The sequence below is a fragment of the Somniosus microcephalus genome, chromosome 25 (genome assembly GCF_052327205.1).
Source record: "Somniosus microcephalus isolate GS21.2 chromosome 25, FLI_Smic_1.0, whole genome shotgun sequence".
In the NCBI taxonomy this organism is placed as follows: domain Eukaryota; kingdom Metazoa; phylum Chordata; class Chondrichthyes; order Squaliformes; family Somniosidae; genus Somniosus; species Somniosus microcephalus.
The window spans coordinates 34,342,402-34,367,313 of record NC_141011.1 but is presented as its reverse complement, the minus strand read 5'-3'; the positions used below and the strand labels follow the sequence as shown (position 1 = coordinate 34,367,313).

The 24,912-nt window shown below is 49.9% G+C and overlaps 1 protein-coding gene across 1 annotated transcript; it reads right to left on the bottom strand.

Moving 5' to 3' along the window:
* Window positions 1–912: 912 nt before the first annotated feature.
* On the bottom strand, window positions 913–24,031 carry LOC147100678 (taste receptor type 1 member 2-like). The gene is made up of 3 exons (XM_085967181.1): window positions 23,604–24,031; window positions 4,519–4,639; window positions 913–3,102 (listed from the first exon to the last, which is right to left on the bottom strand). Exons 1-3 carry the CDS (start codon window positions 23,649–23,651, stop codon window positions 2,171–2,173), a joined length of 1,101 nt encoding a protein of 366 aa, XP_085823307.1. The 5' UTR covers window positions 23,652–24,031; the 3' UTR covers window positions 913–2,170.
* Between the last annotated feature and the right edge of the window lie 881 nt (window positions 24,032–24,912).

The following is a 24,912-nucleotide window of genomic DNA, read 5'->3' as shown; positions in this document are numbered from 1 at the left end:
TGGGATTCCCGACGGCTCCAAACCACGCCAAGTTAGTGAAGCGGACCGCCGAGCTTGGAGGGTTCAAGATGTCCAGTGTTCAGGTGAGTGATGGGTGCATGAGTGCAGAGGTAAGTGTGTTTGGTGTGTGTAAAGTGTTTAAATAAGTTTTACTTACCTTTTCTTACCTTTACAGCCTTCCTTCCTTTAGGTCTCGGGAGTCCCTCATCTCACCGGCACAGAAAGCAGAATGGCCGCGAGCTGTCAAAAGTTGCAGCATTCAGCTTTCTGTTCTGGAGAGATCTCTAAATCAGCCTGAGAGGAAGGAATTAACTTAGTGTACAGATTGTCAGTGTTTGACAGCTTCAAAGAGCTGTCAAACGCTGATATTTCATCTGTCAAAAGCTCTTGATAAATGAAATGTCAATCTGTGATGTCACCTGTTGCCGGGTGGCCCTTAATTGGCCTGCTGAGCCCGCTGGGCGGGCTCAACAAAGTCAATCAAGTGAAAATCAAGTGGGTTGGCCACAACTCGATGGAGACGGGACTACAACCCTGAAAGTTGTAGTCCCGCCTCCTACACGCCTCCATTGTTAAAATCCAGCCCTGTGAGTCTGTACCCCATGGAACTGTACCCCATCAAACTGTACCCTGTGTAACAGTACCCTGTGGGGCTGTTCCACATGAGACTGTACCCTGTGAGACTACCCCATGGCAGTGGACCCTGTGACACTTTACCCCCTGGGACTGTTCCCCTTGAGACTGTACAATATAATACTACCCCATGGAACAGTACCCTGTGGGACTGTAGCCCATGGGACTGTACCCTGTGGGGCTGCACCTTGGGGTTCTGTACTCCAGCAAGGAGTTAGCCCCTTTAAAATGAAAAGAAAGCATAACACAAACTGCACATGATGTATCTAGTTTTATTTATTGGAGTACACTCTCCATACTCGGCAGACATGACCAACACAAGCTAAAAGGCTGAAATAATCAATGGCAGTGAGAAGAAGTGAAATCAGGCAACACTGTCATTTTAGCAAAGGATAATCCTGGCAACGTGATTTACGTATAGATGTCACCAGGGTATCAAGGTGATGCATGCTCCCTGGGTAGCACAACGCGGATTGGGGGTTGAGGCCAGATCTCAGACTACTGCTGCAGACTGGGATTCATTTCCTGAACGATGATTTTGGCTGTGAATTTTCGGCTCAGTAAGTAGCTGTGGGCAATGCAATGCAGCACTTGCCATTATGGGGAATCAGTGTCAACATCAGCCACAATTCCCCTGTCCCCACTGATTAAAGTTCTCCAATATACCCCAGCCTAGGAAGAACCTGCCCTTCTGCACCAGCCACCCTGTGAAATGCCAGTTTATTGTCAAATTTAGTTTAGTTTTGTCCTGCAGGCCATTGTCCACTAGAAACTGGGTTCATACTCTCCAAACTCATTTTACATAGAACCCTCGCAGCCAGCATAGTTCGGAGACTCTCATCCCGTCAGCCTGGGCTGGAAGTGCGATCGCTGAGATTAAAGGATCCACTGAATTGCCAGTCCTCCTGCTTTCTCTCTGTGTAAGTAAACATTTCTGAACCTGGGAAGGGAGGAATCGTTTAAGTTAGGTCTCTACATTATGGGGAATCCTTTCCCTTGCCTATTACAACAACAACTACTGTAGCGCCTTTAATGTAGTAAAAAGTCCCAGGGCGCCTCACAGGTATGTTACCAGACAAAAATTGACACTGAGCCAAAGAAGGAGCTATTAGGACAGGTGACCAAAAGCTTGGTTAAAGAGGTAGGTTTTAAGGAAAGTCTTAAAGAAGAGAGAGGTGCAGAGGTGGAGACGCTTAGGACAGGAGTTCCAGAGTTTGGACCCTAGATGACTGAAGCACGGCCGCCAATGGTGGGGCGAAGGTAGTGGTTGATGCACAGGAGGCATTAGAGGAGTGCAGAGTTCTTGAAGGATTGTAGGACTGGAGGAGGTTAGAGAGCTATGGAGGGGTGAGGCCATCGAGGGATTTTTTTTACTATTATGGGATATGTTACTCCATTTGATAATTTGTGAAACAGCCAGTATATGATTATAAGGGAGGCAAACTCCTAACATTCACAAATAAAGGAAAATAATCACCTATCACATTGCAAAAACACAAAAAGCTAAGGGATCAGGTGAGGAAGGGGCTTATGAAATCTAATTTGCCTCGTTCTGTTTCTTTGTGTAATCCTGAATGCAGGATTGGAAATGAGCCATGGTGTTGTTCTGTGGCATAAACAAAATGATGTAACATTTCGGAAGAAAGTAGCCCAGGGCGATACTGAAGGTGCTGGAGACTGTCAGAAAGGTCTGTATGGATGAGGCGTACCTCTCCTGATTAGTGGTGACCATCGACATCATGTACAGAATGTAATACACGAAGCAGGTCATCATACTGAAGGCAATGAACTTGGCCTCGTTGTAGTTTTTTGGAAGATCCCTTCCCATGTAAGCAAAAAGGAAACATGCCACTGTCAGAAAAACAGTGTAAAGGAAACTGAGAGAGAAGGCAATCACGTTACCAGTGTTGCAGTCCAGAATGATTGCCTTCTCAGTGATGTAACCATTGGGGCTGGGTGGGTCTGTAATCAGCCACGCAGTACAAATGACGATTTGGATGAAGGTGCTCAGAAAGATGAACAGGTACTGCCCATTGTATTTAACCCAATAGTCATGGGCCTTAGGCAGTTTGGTGGCCATTTTGAATATGCAGACAATTTGGAATGACCTCACCAGGATACAGGACAGGCAGATGGTGAAGCTCACCGTGAAGAATGGCTGCCTTATTTGGCAGAGCATTTTGCTTGGTTTACCGATGTAGAAATACACACAAGAAAAGCTACAGAGCATGGACACAAGCATGAGAAAACACATTCTGCCACCAGCGGACTTGACAATCGGAGTGTTGTAATTGAGTGTGAAGATGATTACTATGGTGACGGTCAGCACAAGTCCACCATTCACCAAGATTAACAGGAAGATGGAGAAGGCGTTGTCCCATTCCAGATAGTTGAGGTCCCGTTCCAGGCAGCGTTGACTCTTAGGAGGTGACCACTGTTGCCAGAGGCAATCCGTGCAACGGTAGGGATCTGCAAAAATCCCAATGTTATTAAACCGCAAGGAGAGCAAGACTGGCAATAGGACAGGAACCGAACGGTGCACATCAAACATTGCAGTGCCAGGGGATCTCTCGGAATGTTCTCAGTAATCTTGTCTGAAGAGCTTTTTTTGAGTCTTGTGCTAATTCAGATAAGGAATGCTAGTGGTGGAGAATGGAGCACTTTCCATTTCAGGCCCTCATTGTCAGCATCAAACACACCCAGGGCAGGTACAGCACAGGTTACATACTACAGAGTAAAGCTCCCTCTACACTGTCCCATTAAACACTCCCGGGGGGCAGGTGGGGAGGAGGAGGTTTGGGGAGGGCTCCACTTGGGAGAGGATCAGGGGAGGGGGGAGGATCGAGGGTGGAGCGGCAGCAATTGGGAGGGGATTAAATGTTGAGCCGGGATGGCTCCACGTTCATCTTTGTTGCAGGTGATTCCTATGGCTGGTTTCCCTGTGTGCATCCGCACAAAGACACTCGCCAAACCAAACTTGCCAAAGGGGACCTCAAGCAGGCGTTAGGCCTTTTATATGCAAAGTAATTATTCTGACTTTTTAATATCCAACATCCTCTCCAGTGGAGGCAGCCAGGGCTGGCCTTTTGCAGGAAGAGATGGGATCCTGGCTGAACCAAACCCCAGACCTCTTCAGATGTGGGTAAAGGACGCCTCTTGCTTGCCCTTACCCAATATGGCGGGCTGTGCAGTTCCCACCGAAAGTGCATGCATGTCCTGCCTGCCATTTTGGGGACTTACATAAGAACATAAGTAGTAAGAGCAGGAGTAGGCCATACGGCCCATCAAGCCTGCTCCACCATTCAATAAGATCATGGCTGATCATCGACCTCAACTCCACTTTCCCGCCCGATCTCCATATCCCTTGATTCCCCTAGAGTCCAAACTTAGTAGGCTGCTAAGCATCTGAAAAACAGGCGCAACATGGCCCAATTTGTGGGCCTCTGAGTAAAACAGGTTAGTGTTTAACTCACTGTCCCACCCAGTCCCAGAGTGTGAAAGGACCCACTGCCCACCCAGCACTAGAGTGTTTCTCACTCAGCTCTCTTTCCTGAAGAGTTTTGGTAACACATTTTAGATCAGAACCTGTATTGGCCAACAGTAATTATTCTGACTTTTTAATATCCAACATCACCTCCAGTGGAGGCAGCCAGGGCTGGCCTTTTGCAGGAAGAGATGGGATCCTGGCTGAGCCAAACCCCAGACCTCTCTAGTTGACTGCGTCTAGCAGGACGAGGAAGGAAAAAGAATGGGTTTTTAACTGAAAGGATTTTATTTCTGTTAGAGGTGAAGAGATGCACAGTGAGATACGTCACGATCCAAAGAGGGTAAGAGAAAAATAAACCAAAAATGGGATGAGGAACACCAGGAAAGCAGCTTACTAACCACTTTGATTCTGGAACGTTCCAGAAGGGCAGTCTTCACAGTCGAAGCAGCAAGGATGGATCCCCCTTGGGATTTTCTTCTGTCCTGGATCACACATCGCTGAACAATTAGATACCGGGATCTGGGTGGAAAAACACAAGAACACATTCTAAGGATCTCGGCAGGACCCAGTTGGTAACATTGGGGCTGAATTTCTGCAGGTGGGGGGGTTGCGGGGTCTCCTGAAGAACCGCTGAGACTCCAGAAGAAATGACGTAAATTTTATGCTATTTTCCTGGAGTTTCTGTGCACTTCCCCAAAATTTCAGCAGACAAATGGGAGAACCCTCGGAAATTCACCCCCATTTAGACTTAGGGGGAGAAATTCGGTATCACCCCGTTTGGGGCACAATTATCGTCCGGGCACAAAGTTTAGCGCCTGGCACTAATTATCGCCTCCGACTGCAAACTTGGCTTCTATTGCCCCTGGAGGTGATTGGAGCGCTAAACCAGGCGCTACACACGTTTCTTAAGGTGCTAATGCCGAGGAGCGAGGCGTTACCTCAGAGTGTAAAGGGTATGATCAGTAAGTTCGCGGATGATACAAAAATTGGTAGGGTGGTAAATAGCGAGGAGGGTAGCCTCAGTCTGCAGGACGATATAGATGGGTTGGTCAGATGGGCGGAACAGTGGCAAATGGATTTTAACCCGGAAAAGTGCGAGGTGATGCACTTTGGGGGGACTAACAAGGCAAAGGAATACACAATGAATGGAAAGACCCTAGGCAAGACGGAGGGTCAGAGGGATCTGGGTGTGCAAGTACACAGATCCCTGAAGGCGGCGGAACAGGTGGATAAGGTGGTAAAAAAGGCATATGGGATACTTGCCTTCATTAGCCGAGGCATTGAATATAAGAGCAAGGAGGTTATGATGGAGCTGTATAGAACACTGGTTAGGCCACAGCTGGAATACTGTGTGCAGTTCTGGTCGCCACACTACAGGAAGGATGTGATCGCGTTAGAGAGGGTGCAGAGGAGGTTCACCAGGATGTTACCAGGGCTGGAGCGCTTCAGCTATGAAGAGAGACTGGGCAGATTGGGTTTGTTTTCCTTGGAGCAGAGGAGGCTGAGGGGGGACATGATTGAGGTGTACAAAATTATGAGGGGCATAGATAGGATGGATGCTGAGGAGCTTTTTCCCTTAGTAGAGGGGTCAATAACTAGGGGGCATAGATTCAAGGTAAAGGGCCGGAGGTTTAGAGGGGATTTGAGAAAGAACTTTTTCACCCAGAGGGTGGTTGGAGTCTGGAACTCACTGCCTGAAAGGGTTGTGGAGGCAGAAACCCTCACAACATTTAAGAAGCATTTGGATGTGCACTTGAAATGCCATAGCATACAAGGCTACGGGCCAAATGCTGGAATATGGGATTAGATTAGACAGGGCTTGATGGCCGGCGTGGACACGATGGGCCGAAGGGCCTCTCTCCGTGCTGTATTACTCTATGACTCTATGACTCTAGTGCTGGCGAAGCTCATGTGATGTCAGTCAGCAATGGAACACAGACACACTGGCGCCGGCCAGTTTTTAAAGGGGTGGGTCGATCTTGCTCTCCATCCACATCCTGCTCATTGCAGCCTTGAATCTCGGCCTGGAGAGACCTGTACATCAAATCTGCTTGAAAGAACAATGGAGAGGCCCAGGGAAAGAGCTCAGATTGGAACCCCCATATTCTCTTCTAAATCAATGCAAGGAAGGTCAAATCAAAATGAACCTGCAAAGTGCTGCTCAGTACCCAAAACTCCTTCACACAGCATTGAATCTCTCCAGAAGTCTCTCTCAGAATGCGTGGTGCAAAAATGTCGCCGACAAAAAAAGGCAGGAAGCGGTCACCTTTAAATAGCGCTCCCCCAGTCCCTTCCCGACTGCAAAACGCTCCCCTCAACCTGTCGTTGCTAGTGTTAGGCGGTACAGCAGGGGGCGCCACTCAATATCTGGTCCGGGGCGTTGCACGCTTGACTGACGTCACGATCTGCAGGCGCAGGAGATCATGGTGGTAGTGTTTAGCGCCGCCGCAAAATGTCTGGTCAATTTCGTGAGCAGCGCAAACATCACTGTGCCCGGGCGCTAGTTGTTTTGTGCCCCATTAGCGCCCTTTTATGGGGAAACCAAACAAATTTTTCCCCATTATAGTTTTCTCCCCTCAGATCTTTCCTCACGTCGCTGACAGAGGCATTGCTCGATGACAGCTGTGGACCCACCAGAAATCTACCCAAATCAACATTCTTCATTCCTGAAGCTAGACGGTAGCTGCCTGCTGAGAGTGTCTGATGCACTGTCACACCCTGTCCCAGAGTGTGAAAGGACAGTGTCTGACCCACTGTTTCACCCAGTCCCAGAGTGTGAAAGGACAGTGGCTGACCCACTGTCCCACCCAGTCCCAGAGTGTGAAAGGACAGTGTCTGACCCACTGTCTCACCCAGTCCCAGAGTGTGAAAGGACAGTGGCTGACCCACTGTCCCACCCAGTCCCAGAGTGTGAAAGGACAGTGTCTGACGCACTGTCCCACCCAGTCCCAGAGTGTGAAAGGACAGTGTCTGTCCCACCCAGTCCCAGAGTGTGAAAGGACAGTGTCTGTCCCACCCAGTCCCAGAGTGTGAAAGGACAGTGTCTGTCCCACCCAGTCCCAGAGTGTGAAAGGACAGTGGCTGACCGACTGTCTCACCCAGTCCCAGAGTGTGAAAGGACAGTGGCTGACCCACTGTTTCACCCAGTCCCAGAGTGTGAAAGGACAGTGGCTGACCCACTGTCCCACCCAGTCCCAGAGTGTGAAAGGACAGTGTCTGTCCCACCCAGTCCCAGAGTGTGAAAGGACAGTGTCTGTCCCACCCAGTCCCAGAGTGTGAAAGGACAGTGTCTGACTCACTGTCCCACCCAGTCCCAGAGTGTGAAATGACAGTGGCTGACCCACTGTCCCACCCAGTCCCAGAGTGTGAAAGGACAGTGGCTGACCCACTGTCCCACCCAGTCCCAGAGTGTGAAAGGACAGTGTCTGACCCACTGTCCCACCCAGTCCCAGAGTGTGAAAGGACAGTGTCTGTCCCACCCAGTCCCAGAGTGTGAAAGGACAGTGTCTGTCCCACCCAGTCCCAGAGTGTGAAAGGACAGTGTCTGTCCCACCCAGTCCCAGAGTGTGAAAGGACAGTGTCTGTCCCACCCAGTCCCAGAGTGTGAAAGGACAGTGTCTGTCCCACCCAGTCCCAGAGTGTGAAAGGACAGTGTCTGTCCCACCCAGTCCCAGAGTGTGAAAGGACAGTGGCTGACCGACTGTCTCACCCAGTCCCAGAGTGTGAAAGGACAGTGGCTGACCCACTGTTTCACCCAGTCCCAGAGTGTGAAAGGACACACTGTCCCACCCAGTCCCAGAGTGTGAAAGGACAGTGTCTGTCCCACCCAGTCCCAGAGTGTGAAATGACAGTGGCTGACCCACTGTCCCACCCAGTCCCAGAGTGTGAAAGGACAGTGGCTGACCCACTGTCCCACCCAGTCCCAGAGTGTGAAAGGACAGTGTCTGACCCACTGTTTCACCCAGTCCCAGAGTGTGAAAGGGCAGTGGCTGACCCACTGTCCCACCCAGTCCCAGAGTGTGAAAGGACAGTGTCTGTCCCACCCAGTCCCAGAGTGTGAAAGGACACACTGTCCCACCCAGTCCCAGAGTGTGAAAGGACAGTGTCTGTCCCACCCAGTCCCAGAGTGTGAAAGGACACACTGTCCCACCCAGTCCCAGAGTGTGAAAGGACAGTGTCTGTCCCACCCAGTCCCAGAGTGTGAAAGGACAGTGGCTGACCGACTGTCTCACCCAGTCCCAGAGTGTGAAAGGACAGTGTCTGTCCCACCCAGTCCCAGAGTGTGAAAGGACAGTGGCTGACCCACTGTTTCACCCAGTCCCAGAGTGTGAAAGGACACACTGTCCCACCCAGTCCCAGAGTGTGAAAGGACAGTGTCTGTCCCACCCAGTCCCAGAGTGTGAAAGGACACACTGTCCCACCCAGTCCCAGAGTGTGAAAGGACAGTGTCTGTCCCACCCAGTCCCAGAGTGTGAAAGGACAGTGTCTGTCCCACCCAGTCCCAGAGTGTGAAAGGACAGTGGCTGACCCACTGTTTCACCCAGTCCCAGAGTGTGAAAGGACACACTGTCCCACCCAGTCCCAGAGTGTGAAAGGACAGTGTCTGTCCCACCCAGTCCCAGAGTGTGAAAGGACACACTGTCCCACCCAGTCCCAGAGTGTGAAAGGACAGTGTCTGTCCCACCCAGTCCCAGAGTGTGAAATGACAGTGGCTGACCCACTGTCCCACCCAGTCCCAGAGTGTGAAAGGACAGTGGCTGACCCACTGTCCCACCCAGTCCCAGAGTGTGAAAGGACAGTGTCTGACCCACTGTCCCACCCAGTCCCAGAGTGTGAAAGGACAGTGGCTGACCCACTGTCCCACCCAGTCCCAGAGTGTGAAAGGACAGTGGCTGACCCACTGTCCCACCCAGTCCCAGAGTGTGAAAGGACAGTGTCTGTCCCACCCAGTCCCAGAGTGTGAAAGGACAGTGTCTGTCCCACCCAGTCCCAGAGTGTGAAAGGACAGTGTCTGTCCCACCCAGTCCCAGAGTGTGAAAGGACAGTGTCTGTCCCACCCAGTCCCAGAGTGTGAAAGGACAGTGGCTGACCGACTGTCTCACCCAGTCCCAGAGTGTGAAAGGACAGTGGCTGACCCACTGTTTCACCCAGTCCCAGAGTGTGAAAGGACACACTGTCCCACCCAGTCCCAGAGTGTGAAAGGACAGTGTCTGTCCCACCCAGTCCCAGAGTGTGAAATGACAGTGGCTGACCCACTGTCCCACCCAGTCCCAGAGTGTGAAAGGACAGTGGCTGACCCACTGTCCCACCCAGTCCCAGAGTGTGAAAGGACAGTGTCTGACCCACTGTTTCACCCAGTCCCAGAGTGTGAAAGGGCAGTGGCTGACCCACTGTCCCACCCAGTCCCAGAGTGTGAAAGGACAGTGTCTGTCCCACCCAGTCCCAGAGTGTGAAAGGACACACTGTCCCACCCAGTCCCAGAGTGTGAAAGGACAGTGTCTGTCCCACCCAGTCCCAGAGTGTGAAAGGACACACTGTCCCACCCAGTCCCAGAGTGTGAAAGGACAGTGTCTGTCCCACCCAGTCCCAGAGTGTGAAAGGACAGTGGCTGACCGACTGTCTCACCCAGTCCCAGAGTGTGAAAGGACAGTGTCTGTCCCACCCAGTCCCAGAGTGTGAAAGGACAGTGTCTGTCCCACCCAGTCCCAGAGTGTGAAAGGACAGTGGCTGACCCACTGTTTCACCCAGTCCCAGAGTGTGAAAGGACACACTGTCCCACCCAGTCCCAGAGTGTGAAAGGACAGTGTCTGTCCCACCCAGTCCCAGAGTGTGAAAGGACACACTGTCCCACCCAGTCCCAGAGTGTGAAAGGACAGTGTCTGTCCCACCCAGTCCCAGAGTGTGAAAGGACAGTGTCTGTCCCACCCAGTCCCAGAGTGTGAAAGGACAGTGGCTGACCCACTGTTTCACCCAGTCCCAGAGTGTGAAAGGACACACTGTCCCACCCAGTCCCAGAGTGTGAAAGGACAGTGTCTGTCCCACCCAGTCCCAGAGTGTGAAAGGACACACTGTCCCACCCAGTCCCAGAGTGTGAAAGGACAGTGGCTGACCGACTGTCTCACCCAGTCCCAGAGTGTGAAAGGGCAGTGTGTGACGCACTGTCCCAGAATGTGAAAGAACAAGTACCAACATCTTTTAGATCAGTCACAGAGGCCCCGAAATGCCTCAGACCACGATCTTGGCAATTTCTGCCGATTGTGCCTGCCAGTGACCCCTGCTGGTGACCTCAGTGGTGGTGAGAGGCGCGGACCTGGGATAAAATGGTGAGAGCAGCGGCAGCAGCGCGAGGAATCTTCAAAACAGAAAAAAAATCAAGGAGTGACATCACAGGGCAGCAGGTAGGTGATTGGTTGGTGAGTATTACAGTATTTTTTTAGCCTCTAAGCTAGGGAAGTGGGTTAAACTCAGAGCTCGGAAACTAACTTGCTATTACTTTCCTGAATTAGTAACTTAAACTAGATAAACCAGTTAGTTAATAAAACTAAAATAATTGATTGAAAAAATAATAATAATAATTAATTAGCTAATCAAATAAATAAAGAAGCTTAGATAGACGTGGCAGTGCAGGTGGTGTGCCATAACTGCAGCATGTGGGAGTTTGCGAAGACCTGCGAGATCCCGAGCAACCACATCTGCGGTAAGTGTCTGCAGCTCGAGGAACTTCGGCTCAAAGTTGCTGAGCTAGAGTCTGAGGTGCAGACATTGCGGGGCATCAGGGAGGAGGAGAGTTACCATGACACTTTGTTCCAGGAGGCAGTCACACCCCTTAGATTAAGTAGTACTTTAGAGTTCGTCAATGGTCAGGGACAGGCAGGTGTGACCGCAAGTCAGGAAGGTATGGGGACCCAGGATATAGTGATGGAGGAGCCTCGGCCCTTGACGTTGACCAACAGGTATGAGATACTTGTTACCTGTGGGAATGAGAACAAGGACTGCAGGGTGGATGAGCAAACTGACCATGGCACCATGGTGCAGGAGGCCATTCAAGTGGGGGGGAGTGAAAAGGAATGTGGTAGTGGTAGGGGACAGTATAGTCAGAGGGATAGATACTGTTCTCTGCAGCCACGACCGGGAGTTCCGAAGCTTGTGTTGCCTGCCTGGTGCCAGGGTAAAGGATGTCTCCTTGCGGCTGGAGAATAACTTGGAGGGGGAGGACCCAGTTGTCATGGTCCATGTAGATAGACATAGGTAGAACTAGGAATGAGGTTCTGCTGAGAGAGTTTGAGGAGCTAGGGTCAAAATTAAAATGCAGAACCCCACAGGTAATAATCTTTTGATTGTTACCTGAGCCACACACAAATTGGCATAGGGGCAAACAGTTAGGCCACAGCTAAAGTACTGCGTGTAGTTCTGGTCACCACATTACAGGAAAGATGTGATTGCACTAGAGAGGGTACAGAGGAGATTTACCAGGATGTTGCCTGGACTGGGGAATTTTAGCTATGAGGAAAGATTGGATAGGCTGGGTTTTTTTCTTTGGAACAGAGGAGGCTGAGAGGAGACATTATTGAGGTGTATAAAATTATGAGGGGCCTAGATAAAGTCGATAGGAAGGACCTATTTCCCTTAACAGGGGGGTCACCAACCAGGGGGCATAGATTTAAAGTAATTGTTGAGAGGGGATTTGAGGGGAAATTTCTTCACCCAGAGGGTGGTGGGGGTCTGGAACTCACTGCCTGAAAGGGTGGTGGAGGCAGAAGGCCTCACCACATTTAAAAAGTGCTTGGATGTGCACATGAAGTACCGTAACCTGCAGGGCTACGGACCAAGAGCTGGAAAGTGGGATTAGGCTGGATAGCTCTTTGTTGGCCGGTGCGGACACGATGGGCCGAAATGGCCTCCTTCCGTGCTGTAAATTTCTATGATTCTATGACTTGAAGGTTAAATGTGTGGCTCAAAGAGTAGTGTGGGAGGCAGGGGTTTCAATTTATGGGGCACTGGCACCAGTACTGGGGAAAGAGGGAGCTGTTCCATGGGGACGGGCTCCACTTAAACCGGCTGGGATCAGTGTCCTGGCGAATTGAATAACTAGGGCGGTAGATAGGGCTTTAAACTAATGAGGGGGGGTTGGGAAGATTCAGGAAAGGGTAAATTTAAAAGCATTAAGAGAAATGTCAAGGCTGTAGAGCAGCGTTGTGATCTGGGTAAAGATAAGCAGTGTGGGTCAGGAAGGGACAGAAAGATTAATAAAGGTAATAGGGCATTAGTGACTGAAGTAACATCAGGGAATAGAAAAAAGTTAAAGTTAAAGGTACTATATCTGAATGCATGAAGCATTCGTGACAAAATAGATTAATTAATAGCGCAGATAGAAATAAATGGGTTTGATTTAATAGCCATTACGGAGACGTGGTTGCAGAGTGACCAAGTTTGGGAACTAAATATTCCAGGATATTTGACTTTTAGAAGAGACGGGCAGACTAAAAAAGGAGGAGGGGTAGCCCTGATAATAAACGAGGGAATAAAGACAGTAGAGAGAAAGGATCTTGGCTCAGAAAAACAAAATGTAGAATCAGTTTGGGTGGAGCCAAGAAACAACAAGGGGCAGAAAACACTAGTGGGAGTAGTCTATAGGCCCCCTAACAGTGGTTGTAGTGTCGGGCAGAGTATAAATCAGGAAATTAGAGATACATGTAACAAGGGTGATACAGTAATCATGGGGGAATTTAACTTTCATATAGACTGGGCAAACCAAATATGCAGAAATAGTGCAGAGGAAGAGTTCATGGAATGCATTCAAGATAGTTTTCTAGATCAGTATGTCAAGGAACCTATGAGGGAATTGGCTATTTTAGATCTAGTACTGTGCAATGAGACAGGTTAATTAATAACCTTGTAGTAAAGGGGCCTTTGGGGAGCAGTGATCATAATATGATAGATTTTTATGTTGAGTTTGAGAGTAATTTAGTTAAGTCCGAAACTAGGGTGCTAAACCTGAACAAAGCAATCTACGTAGGTATGAGAGGCAAGTTGGCTAAGGTAGGTTGGGAAACTAGATTAAAAGATATGACAGTAGAAAAGCAATGGCAAACATTTAAAGAAATAATTCATATTTTGTAACGAATATACATTTCTTGAAAGAATAAAAACACCACGGGGAAAATGGTCCAACCATGGCTAACGAGAAATTAAAGATAGTATTAGATTAAAGGAAGAGGCTTATAATGTTGCCAAAAAGGGTAGTAATCATGAGGATTGGGAGGATTTTAGAATTCAGCAAAGGAGGACCAAGAAATTGATAAAGAAAGGGAAAATAGAATGAGAGTAAACTAGCGAGAGACATAAAAACAGATTGTAAAAGCTTCTATAGTTATGTAAAAAGGACAAGATTAATGAAAGTAAACATGGGTCACTTACAGGCTGAGACAGGAAAAATTATAATGAGGAATAAGGAAATAGCAGAGAGATTAAACAAATACTTTAGGGGTGATTTTGCCAGCACTGGGGAGGCGGGACTGCCGGGAAAATGGCAGAATTTGGGGGCGGGTGCCCAAGGGGCGGGTGCCCAACCTGCCTCCATGCCATCTTTCTAGGAGGTGGGTAGCCATCCCGCGCCGGGTCCCGTCTCCTTGGAGGCGGGAAGGGATTAAAGCCTATTAACTGTCTGTTAACAGTTAGTTAACAGGCAGAAAATAGGATTATCCCCTTTTTGCCCTCACAAGTGCGGGCTTCCTGGAGGCTCCAAAACCCGCCAGGTCAGCGAGGCGAGTACTGGGTCTGCGGGGGTCGGGGGGGGGGGTGAAAAAGTGCTGTGACGGTAAGTGATGAGTGCAAGTGTGTAGAGGTGAGTATCTGAGGTAAATGCAAAGTGTTAGTAAAAGTGTACTTACCTTTGTTTCTTCCTGCAGGTTTCAGTCGGTATGTATGCGGAGAGTCTCGGACCTCCGCGTTGCAGATGACAGATGGCTGTTGCATTCTCAGGTGCAACAACCATCTCATTTCTGTAAAAGAAAGAAGTTTGATGAGGTCTTGAATTCAAGACCTCATCAAACTACAGAGAATGTCACTGACAGCTTCACAGTTCTCTGCAATCGGCTTTCTCTTAATTGGCCTGCTAAGCCCGCTGGGCGGGCTTAACAGGGTCAATCAAGGGAAAATAGCGTGGGTTGGCCACAAATCGATGGAGGCGGGACATTGGTCCGACAAGCAGCAGTCCCACCTCCAACACGCCCCCATTAACAAAATCGCCCCCTTTGTGTCTGTCTTTGTGGAAGAAGACGCAAAAAACCTCCCGGAAATAGTGGAGAACCAAGGGTCTAGCAAGAATGAGGAACTGAAAGAAATTAGTATTAGTAAAAAATAGTACTGGAGAAATTAATGGGACTGAAAGCCAATAAATCCCCCGGACCTGATGGCCTACATCCTAGGGTTTTAAAAGAGGTGGCTATAGAGATAGTGGATGCACTGGTTGTCATCTTCCAAAATTCCATAGATTCTAGAACGGTTCCTGCGGATTGGAAGGTAGTAAATGTAACCCCACTATTTAAGAAAGGAAGGAGAGAGAAAATGGGGAACTACAGACCAGTTAGCCTGACATCAGTAGTAGGGAAAATGCTAGCATCTATTATTAAGGACGTGGTAACAGCACACTTAGAAAATAATAATAAGATTGGGCAGAGTCAACACGGATTTATGAAAGGAAAATCGTGTTTGATGAATCTGTTTGAGTTTTTTGAGGTTGTAACGAGCAGAATAGATAAGGTGGAACCAGTGGATGTGGTGTACTTGGATTTTCAGAAGGCATTCGATAAGGTGCCACACAAGAGGTTATTAAACAAAATCGGCGGCGGCGGCAGGCGGGCGGACCTGCGAGGGACATGGTGACCAAGGCGGCGGCAGTGAAAAGCAGCTCCGAGACCAGGTAGGCCTCAGAGCAGCGGCAGCAGGCGGGCGGACCTGTGAGGGACAAGGCGACCGAGGCGGCGGCAGTGAAAAGCAGCTCCGAGACCAGGTAGGCCTCAGAGCAGCGGCGGCAGGTGGGCGGACCTGCGAGAGACGAGGCGACCGAGGCGGCGGCAGTGAAAAGCAGCTCCGAGACCAGGTAGGCCTCAGAGCAGCGGCGGCAGGCGGGCGGACCTGCGAGGGATGAGGCGACCAAGGCGGCGGCAGTGAAAAACAGCTCCGAGACCAGGTAGGCATACCAGTCTCCGGGCTCAGATGGAGGGAGAGAAGCAAAAAGTACTCAAAGTGTGACGTCACCAGAAAGCAGGTAAGTGATTGGTTGGTGAGTATTTCTCTCTTTTTAAACTTTAACTCTGTGGTTTATAGTTACTAAGGTCTCTCTGGTGTAGCGGGGACTGTTGGTAAGCCATTTAACTGTAGTGTAATTGGTGGGATTGATTTGATTTAATTTAATTTCAATTAATTAAAGGGTAAGTCATGGCAGGACAGCCCGGCCACGTGGTATGCTCCTCCTGCACTATGTGGGAACTCAGGGACACTTCCTGTGTCCCTGACAACTATGTGTGCAGGAAGTGTATCCAGCTGCAGCTACTGACAGACCGCATTACGGCGCTGGAGCTGCGATTGGATGCATACTGGAGTGTTCACGATGCTGAGGACGTCGTGAATAGCACGTTTAGCGAGTTGGACACACCGCAGGTAGAGGTTGGACAGGCAAAAAGGGAACGGATGACCAGCAGGCAGAGTACTAGGCGCAGGCAGGTAGTGCAGGGGTCCCCTGTGGACATCCCCCTCTCAAACAGATACACCACTTTGAGTACTGTTGGGGGATGGCTTATCAGAGGAAGGCAGCAGCAGCCAACTTCCTGGCACCAGGGGTGGCTCTGCTGCACAGGATGGGAGGAAAAAGAGGGGTAGAGCTATAGTAATAGGGGATTCTATTGTAAGGGGAATAGATAGGCGTTTCTGCGGCCACAAACGAGACTCCAGGATGGTGTGTTGCCTCCCTGGTGCAAGGGTCAAGGATGTCTCAGAGCGGCTGCAGAACATTTTGGAAGGGGAGGGTGAACAGCCAGTTGTCGTGGTGCATATAGGTACCAACGATATAGGTAAAAACCGGGATGAGGCCCTAAAAGCTGAATATAGGGAGTTAGGAGGTAAATTAAAAAATAGGACCTCAAAGGTAGTAATCTCAGGATTGCTACCAGTGCCATGTGCTAGTCAGAGTAGAAATAGAAGGCTATTTCAGATGAATACGTGGCTAGAGGAATGGTGCCGGGGGAGGGATTCAAGTTCCTGGGACATTGGAACCGGCTCTGGGGGAGGTGGGACCAGTTCAAACCGGGCGGTTTGCACCTGGGCAGGGCTGGAACCGATGTCCTAGGGGGTGTGTTTGCTAGTGCTCTGGGGGAGGGTTTAAACTAAGATGGCAGGGGGTTGGGAACCTGAGCAGGGAGACAGAGGAAAGGGAAACAAGGATAAAAGCAAAAGAAAGGAAAGAGAAAAACGAAAGTGGCAGTCAGAGAAATCAACGGTTCAAATCAAACATGGCCATCGTAAATAATAATTCTAATCGGTCTAAGAGCGTTAAAAAAATAAGCCTGAAGGCTTTGTGTCTTAATGCGAGGAGCATTCGTAATAAGGTTGATGAATTGGCTGCGCAAATAGAGGTAAACAAATATGATTTGGTTGGGATTACGGAAACATGGCTCAAGGATGGCCAAGGCTGGGAACTCAACATCCAGGGGTATTCGATATTCAGGAAAGCTGGGCAAAAAGGAAAGGGAGATGGGGTAGCATTACTGGTTAAAGAAGGGATTATCACAATTGTAAGGAAGGATATTAGCTCTGATGATGTGGAATCTGTATGGGTAGAATTGAGAAATACCAAGGGGCAGAAAATGTTAGTGGGAGTGGTATATAGACCTCCAAACAGCAAGGCGGAGGTTGGGGATGGCATTAAAATGGAAATTAATGAAGCGTGCAATAAGGGCACAGCAGTCATCATGGGTGACTTTAATCTACATATAGATTGGGCTAACCAAATTAGTAACAATACTGTGGAGGAGGAATTCCTGGAGTGTTTACGGGATGGTTTCCTGGACCAATATGTCGAGGAATCAACCAGAGATCAGGTCATCTTAGACTGGGTATTATGTAATGAGAAAGGATTAATTAGCAATCTTGTTGTACGAGGCCCCTTGGGTCGGAGCGATCATAATATGATCGAATTCTTCATTAAGATGGAGAATGAAGTAGTTGACTCAAGAGACTAGGGTCCTAAATTTAAATAAAGGAAACTACGATGGTCTGAGGCGCGAGTTGGGTAGGATTGATTGGGGAATGTCACTCAAAGGGTTGACGGTGGATAGGCAATGGCAAACATTCAAAGACCGCATGGATGAACTACAGAATTTGTTCATCCCAGTTTGGCACAAAAATAAAACAAAAAAGGTGACTCAACCGTGGCTAACAAGGGAAATTAGGGATAGCATCAGATCCAAGGAAAGGACATATAAATTGGCCAGAAAAAGCAATAATCCTGAGGATTGGGAGCAATTTAGGATTCAACAAAGGAGGACAAAGGGATTAATTAAGAAGGGGAAAATAGAATATGAGAGTAAGCTTGCAGGGAACATAAAAACTGACTGAAAAAGCTTTTATAGATATGTGAAGAGAAAAAGATTGATGAAGTCAAGCGTAGGTCCCATGCAGTCAGAATCAGGGGAATTTATAATGGGGAACAAAGAAATGGCTGACCAACTAAATACATATTTTGGTCCTGTCTTCACAAAGGAGGACACAAATAACCTCCCAGAGATGCCGGGGAACATAGGGTCTGATGAAAGGGAGGAACTGAAAGAAATCAGTATTTGTAGGGAAATGGTGTTAGGGAAATTGATGGGATTGAAGGCCGATAAATCCCCAGGGCCTGATAATCTACATCCTAGGGTACTTAAGGAAGTGGCCCTAGAAATAGTAGATGCATTGCTAATCATCTTCCAACATTCGATGGAATCTGGAACAGTACCCATGGATTGGGAGGTAGCTAATGTTACTCCACTATTCAAAAAAGGTGGTAGAGAGAAAACGGGGAATTACAGACTGGTAAGCCTGACATCGGTAGTGGGGAAAATGCTAGAGTCCATTATAAAAGATGTAATAACAGAGCACTTGGAAAACAGTGACAGGATCGGACAAAGTCAACATGGATTCACAAAAGGTAAATCGTGCTTGACTAATCTACTGGAATTTTTTGAGGATGTAACTGGTAAAATAGATAAGGGAGAACCAGTGGATGTGGTGTATCTGGACTTTCAGAAGGCCTTCGATAAGATCCTGCATAAGAGATTAACGTGTAAAGTTAAGGCACATGGGATTGGGGGCAAGGTATTGACTTGGATAGAGAACTGGTTGGCAGACAGAAAGCAAAGAGTTGGAATAAACGGGTCCTTTTCAAAGTGGCAGGCAGTGACTAGTGGGGTATCGCAGGGATCGGTCCTCGGACCCCAGCTATTCACAATATATATTAATGATCTAGACAAGGGAACTAGATGTAATATCTCCAAATTTGCAGACGACACAAAGCTGGGTGGGCGTGTGTGCTGTGCGGAGGATGTCGAGAAACTCCAGGTTGATTTGGACATGTTGGGTGATTGGGCAGAAACATGGCAGATGCAATATAACGTGGATAAATGTGAGGTTGTCCACTTTGGTGGCAAAAACAGGAAGGCAGATTATTACCTTAATGGCAATAGATTGGGAGAAGGGGAAGTGCAACGAGACCTGGGTGTCCTTGTGCACCAGTCGCTGAAGGTAAGCATGCAGGTGCAGCAGGCGGTTAATAAGGCAAATGGTATGTTAGCCTTCGTAGCGAGAGGGTTTGAGTACAGGAACAAGGATGTCTTGCTGCAGTTATACAGGGCCTTGGTGAGACCACATCTCGAGTATTGTGTGCAGTTTTGGTCACCTTATCTGAGGAAGGTTGTTCTTGCCATGGAAGGAGTTCAGCGAAGATTCACCAGGCTGATACCTGGGATGGCAGGGATGACGTATGAGGAGAGATTGGGTCGATTGGGCTTGTACTCACTGGAGTTTAAAAGAATGAGAGGTGATCTCATTAAAACTTATAAAATTCTGACAGGACTGGACAGACTAGATGCAGGAAGGATGTTCCCGATGGTCGGGGATCCAGAACCAGGGGACACAGTCTAAGGATAAAGGGTAGGCCATTTAGGACAGAAATGAGGAGGAATTTCTTCACCCAGAGAGTGGTGAACCTGTGGAACTCTCTACCACAGAAGGCGGTGGAGGCCAGTTCATTAAATATATTCAAGAAGGAGTTGGATATATTTCTTAAGGCTAAAGGGATCAAGGGGTGTGGGAAGAAAGCAGGGACCGGGTACTGAATTTGGATGATCAGCCATGATTGCATTGAATGGCGGAGCAGGCTCGAGGGGCCGAATGGCTTACTCCTGCTCCTATCTTCTATGTTTCTATATAAAATTAGGGCTCATGGGATTGGGGGTAATATGCTAGCTTGGATTGAGGATTGGTTAACTGACAGAAAACAGAGATTAGGAATCAGTTTGGCAGGCTATAACTAGTGGGGTACTGCAAGGATCAGTGCTTGGGCCTCAGCTATTCACAATCTATATCAATGATTTGGATGAGGGGACCAAATGTAATATATCCAAGTTTGCTAATGATACAAAGCTGGGTGGGTATGTAAGTTATGAGGATAATGCAGTGAGGCTTCAAGGGGATATAGACAAGCTAAGTGAGTGGGCAAGAACATGGCAAATAGAATATAATGTGGAGAAATGTGAAGTTATCCACTTTGGTCAGAAAAATAGAAAAGATGGGGATTTTTTTAATGGTGAGAGATTGAGAAATGTTCGTGTTCAGAGGGATCTGGGTGTCCTTGTACACGAATCACTGAAAGTTAACATGCAGGTACAGCAAGCAATTAGGAAAGCAAATGGTATGTTGGCCTTTATTACAAGAGGATTTGAGTATAAGAGTAAAGACATCTTACTGCAATTATGTAGGGCCTTGGTGAGACCACACCTGGAGTATTGTGTACAGTTTTGGTCTCCTTACCTAAGGAAGGATATACTTGCCATAGAGGGAGTGCAACGAAGGTTCCTGGGATGGGGGGATTGTCCTATGAGGACAGATTGAGTAGACTAGGCCTACATTCTCTAGAGTTTAGAAGAATGAGGGGTGATCTCATTGAAACATACAAAATTCTTACAGGGCTTGACAGGATAGATGCAGGGAGGATGTTTCCCCTGGTAGGGGAGTCAAGAAACAGGGGTCACAGTCTCAGAATAAGGGGTCGGCCATTTAGGTCTGAGATGAGGAGAAATTTCTTCACTCAAAGGGTGGTGAATCTTTGGAATTCTCTACCCCAGAGGGCTGTGGAGGCTCAGTCGTTGAGTATATCCAAGACAGAGATCGATAGATTGTTGAATATTAAGGGAATCAAGGGATATGGGGGTGGTGCAGGAAAGTGGAGTTGAGGTAAAAGATCAGCCATGATTCATTGAATGGCAGTGCAGGCTTGAGGGGCAGAATGGCCGACTCCTGCTCCTATTTCTTAAGTTCTTATGTTCACCACAGCATGTGGTGTCAATGGGAGTCCTGTGTTGTCAGAGACACCATCCTACATTTAAGATGTTAAATCAAGAGCCTGTCCACCTGTTGATCCTTAAAGATCTAATGGCTCTCTTTGAAGAAGGTGTCCTGCTCAATATTTCTCCCTCAACTCTCAAATATAGATTAACTGGTTCTTCATTTTGTTGGTGTTTGCTGGATCTAGCTGCTATATTTGCCTAAATTACAACAGTCACTGCACTTGAAGCTATTTCATTGTATGTGAATCATTTTGTGATGTTTCCTAGTGATAATAAGAAAGAGCTTGCATTTATATAGCTCCTTTCACAACTAAAGGATGTTCCAAAGTGCTTTACAGCCAATTAAGTTCTTTTGAAGTATAATCACTTGTAATGTAGAAAACACAGCAGCCAATTTGGGCACACAAGGTCCCACAAACAAGCAGTGAGATAAATGACCAGATCATCTGTTTTACTGTTGTTGGCTGAAGGACACAGCAACTCCCCTGCACTTCTTCCAATAGTGCCATGGGATCCACCTGAGAGGGCAGGCAGAACCTCACTTTAGGATCTCATTCAAAAAATTGCACCTCCAACTGTGCAGCACTCCCTCAGTATTGCACTGCAGTATCAGCCTGGATTATATACTCAAAAATGTTGGAATGGGGCTTGAGCCCACTACCTTCTGATTCCGAGGCAAGAATGATACTACTGAGCCAAGGCTGAAGCTGGGTCAAGGCACTTTATTAATATACTAGCTGGGGAGCCCCGCGTTGCGAGGGCAATTTTGGGGCGCGAGGGCAATTTTGGGGCGTTTGGTCTCCCTGCCCCTGTGTGTCCCCCCTCTCCCTGTCATGTCCTCTCCCTGTCCTATCCCTCCCTCCCCTCTCTCCCTCCCCTCCCCTCTCTCCCTCCCTCCCCTCCCCTTTCTCCCTCCCCTCCCTCCCCCCCCACTCCCCCGCTCCCCCACTCCCCTCTGTCCCTCTCTCCGGCCCCTCCTCCTGCCTAGCGAGCCCCGCGTTGCGAGGGCAATTTTGGGGCGCGAGGGCAATTTTGGGGCGTTTGGTCTCCCTGCCCGTGTGTCCCCCCTCTCCCTGTCATGTCCTCTCCCTGTCCTATCCCTCCCTCCCCTCTCTCCCTCCCTCCCCTCTCTCCCTCCCTCCCCTCCCCTCTCCCTCCCCTCCCTCCCCCCCACCCCTCCCCCACTCCCCCACTCCCTTCTGTCCCTCTCTCCGGCCCCTCCCCCTGCCTAGCGAGCCCCGCGTTGCGAGGGCAATTTTGGGGCGCGAGGGCAATTTTGGGGCGTTTGGTCTCCCTGCCCCTGTGTGTCCCCCCTCTCCCTGTCATGTCCTCTCCCTGTCCTATCCCTCCCTCCCCTCCCCTCCCTCCCTCCCCTCTCTCCCTCCCCTCCCCTCTCTCCCTCCCTCCCCTCCCCTCTCTCCCTCCCTCCCCTCCCCTCTCTCCCTCCCTCCCTCCCCTCCCCTCCCCCCCACTCCCCTCTGTCCCTCTCTCCGGCCCCTCCCCCTGCCTAGCGCCGCGTTGCGAGGGCAATTTTGGGGCGCGAGGGCAATTTTGGGGCGTTTGGCCGCCCTGCCCCTGTGTGTCCCCCCTCTCCCTGTCATGTCCTCTCCCTGTCCTATCCCTCCCCTCTCTCCCTCCCTTCCCTCCCTCCCTTCCTCCCCTCCTCCCCTCCCTTCCCTTCCCTCCCTCCCCTCCCCTCCCTCTCCCCTCCCCCGCTCCCCCCCGCTCCCCTCCTCCCCCCCTCCTCCCCCGCTCCCCTCCTCCCCTCCCCCGCTCCCCTCCTCCCCTCCCCCGCTCCCCTCCTCCGCTCCCCTCCTCCCCTCCCCCGCTCCCCTCCCCCGCTCCCCCACTCCCCTCTTCCCCCGCTCCCCCACTCCCCTCTGTCCCTCTCTCCGGCCCCTCCCCCTGCCTAGCGGCTGAGGTCCGGTGCCGTTGCTGAGGTCCCCCGCGTATCGCGCGGCTGATGGACGGCCGCTGCGGGCGGGCAGCGCATGCGCGGTGAGTGTGGGCGGCGCATGCGCGGTGAGTGCGGGCGGCGCATGCGCGGTCAGTGCGAGCGGCCCACGGGAGCCGGCAAGGCCGTTAGCGAGCGGGAAACTTCGGGCGGCGCGCCCGCGCTCCGTCCGCGACACCTGAGAGGGGGAAGTAGAGAGAGACAGAGAGGGAAGAGGAGAAGGAGAGAGAGGGAAGAGGAGAGAGGGAAGAGGAGAAGGAGAGAGAGGGAAGAGGAGAAGGAGAGAGAGAGAGGGAAGAAAGAGAGAGAGAGAGAAATTTTTTCAGCTTCAGGCCCCGAGTCCCCCTTGCGCGAGGGTGAGGAGGAGGGGGGGGGGTTGCTAAACACAATATAAAACTCAAATAAATTGTTAATTAATTGCCTAACACATAATTGAAATATTTACCTTAGTTCCCTAACACACAGAAAGTGTGGGGGAAGAAATCGTGGAAAATCAAGATGGCGGCCACTCACCTCGGTTCAGAAGGATAAGGCCCGCCCACACACGCACCGATTGGTCGACCGGTCAGGTCACCGAAGCATAGGATTGGTCAATCGTCGAGTCACTCGACACTCAACTGTAGGAAGACCTCGACGTCACACGGTCGCTAATGAGATGCTAATGAGCGGAACGCTGAACGTTTTTGGGATACCGCGGGCGGGATTTTTGTCCGGCCGAAACGTAAATACGCCGATGACTGGTCCGGAATCGCAAGCTTTCTTTTGAGGCAACGCGCGCGTCGGTACACTCTGTAACTTCCAAACGTATAGAGACCAGGCGGACAGACAGACAGACAGACAGACAGACAGAAGAGCCGCTTTATATATATAGATAAATGCAAGCCTTTCTGACCAGCCTAAAAGAAAGAAGCTATGACTGAATTCTCACCAGGTTATCTCCCCAATCCCAGTGGATCAAGGATGGATCGATGTTCATCTGTCCGGCAGTCGGCAAGTAAGAACCAATAGTCTTAAAATAGACTCCAACCCTCGTCCAATCCCATGAAACAATGTCATAGCCAGTGGGTGGGTCTCCATTCTCATCGAAGTAAAGAGTGTGATCATGAAGATTAAATTTCACCGTCTTCAAGCTGTTGAGTAACTGAGATACAGGTTTAACATGATTGACAGCAATAAATCAGGTTAGAGTTCGGGCTGGTATAATAGGGTTGGATTTTGGTTGACTTAGGTTGGGAGGTTCGAGTAGGAGGGTAGTTGCCCCTTCTTGTGTTTATGCTCTCATCCATTGCTGGAGTTTCTATTGCCACTTCTATTTGGCTCACATTTTTTAATCCTTCTTGCCCAGTTTTTCTTGCCAATATCTGAATTTTTTAATCCCAGCTGGGGTCACGGTTCTCATAGGGTTACTGCTCCCTATGTTAGAGTTATTTGTTGACAGCCTCTGGGTTTTGGGAGTTAGGTTAACTCCTATTGGGATTAGGTTTTCTCATTAGGAGTTGGGGTTAGGGGCATGTTCCAGGTCAGGGAAAGGGATAGGTTGAGTGGTTTGGATTTAGGGGTCAGGTCTTATGGGTCAGACCTTAGGACCTAGAAATTGGGTTGGGGCGCCAAAGTGGCGCAAAAGTCGCCTGAGCGCAGGATTTAGCGCAGCGATCGGAGTAATACCGATCGCCAGAAATTCAGTTTCAGTGCCGCTCGAGGGACATGGGGCGAGGCTCGAGGCGCTCCGCGTCCCTCTTAGGGCGCTGAAACTGATTATCGCTGCGCAACGTGCCGCAGCGCCACACACTGCGGCACGGCACGCTGCGGTACTGCAGGCCTTCCTCCCACTGTTAAGGGGGAGGTGCCTGCAACAGCGCGATCCCCGCTTGCGAGTGCCGGCAAATGAGCCCGGCACCAAGGAGAAGTGCCGGGCTCTCGGGAAACAGCCGGCAATGCCGCGGGGGGGGGGGGGGGTGGGGGTTAGGAGGCCGGGGACGGAGGTGCTGGCAGGCGGCCGCCGAAAAAGCGGCTGCCCCGCACCTCCACCTTAACTTGCGCCGCTGCCGGCACAGTAAGGCCCCGTGAACCGGGCGCGGGTAGCGAACATTGCGAATGGGGCACGAATGGGGCGCTGCGCACACCGATGATGTCATCGGCGGCGGCGCAGCGCAAATGCCTAACGCCACCATTAGCGCCCCTACTGAATATCGCGGGAGATGCAGCCAGTGGCGCTACAGCCACTGACTGCCTCTTTA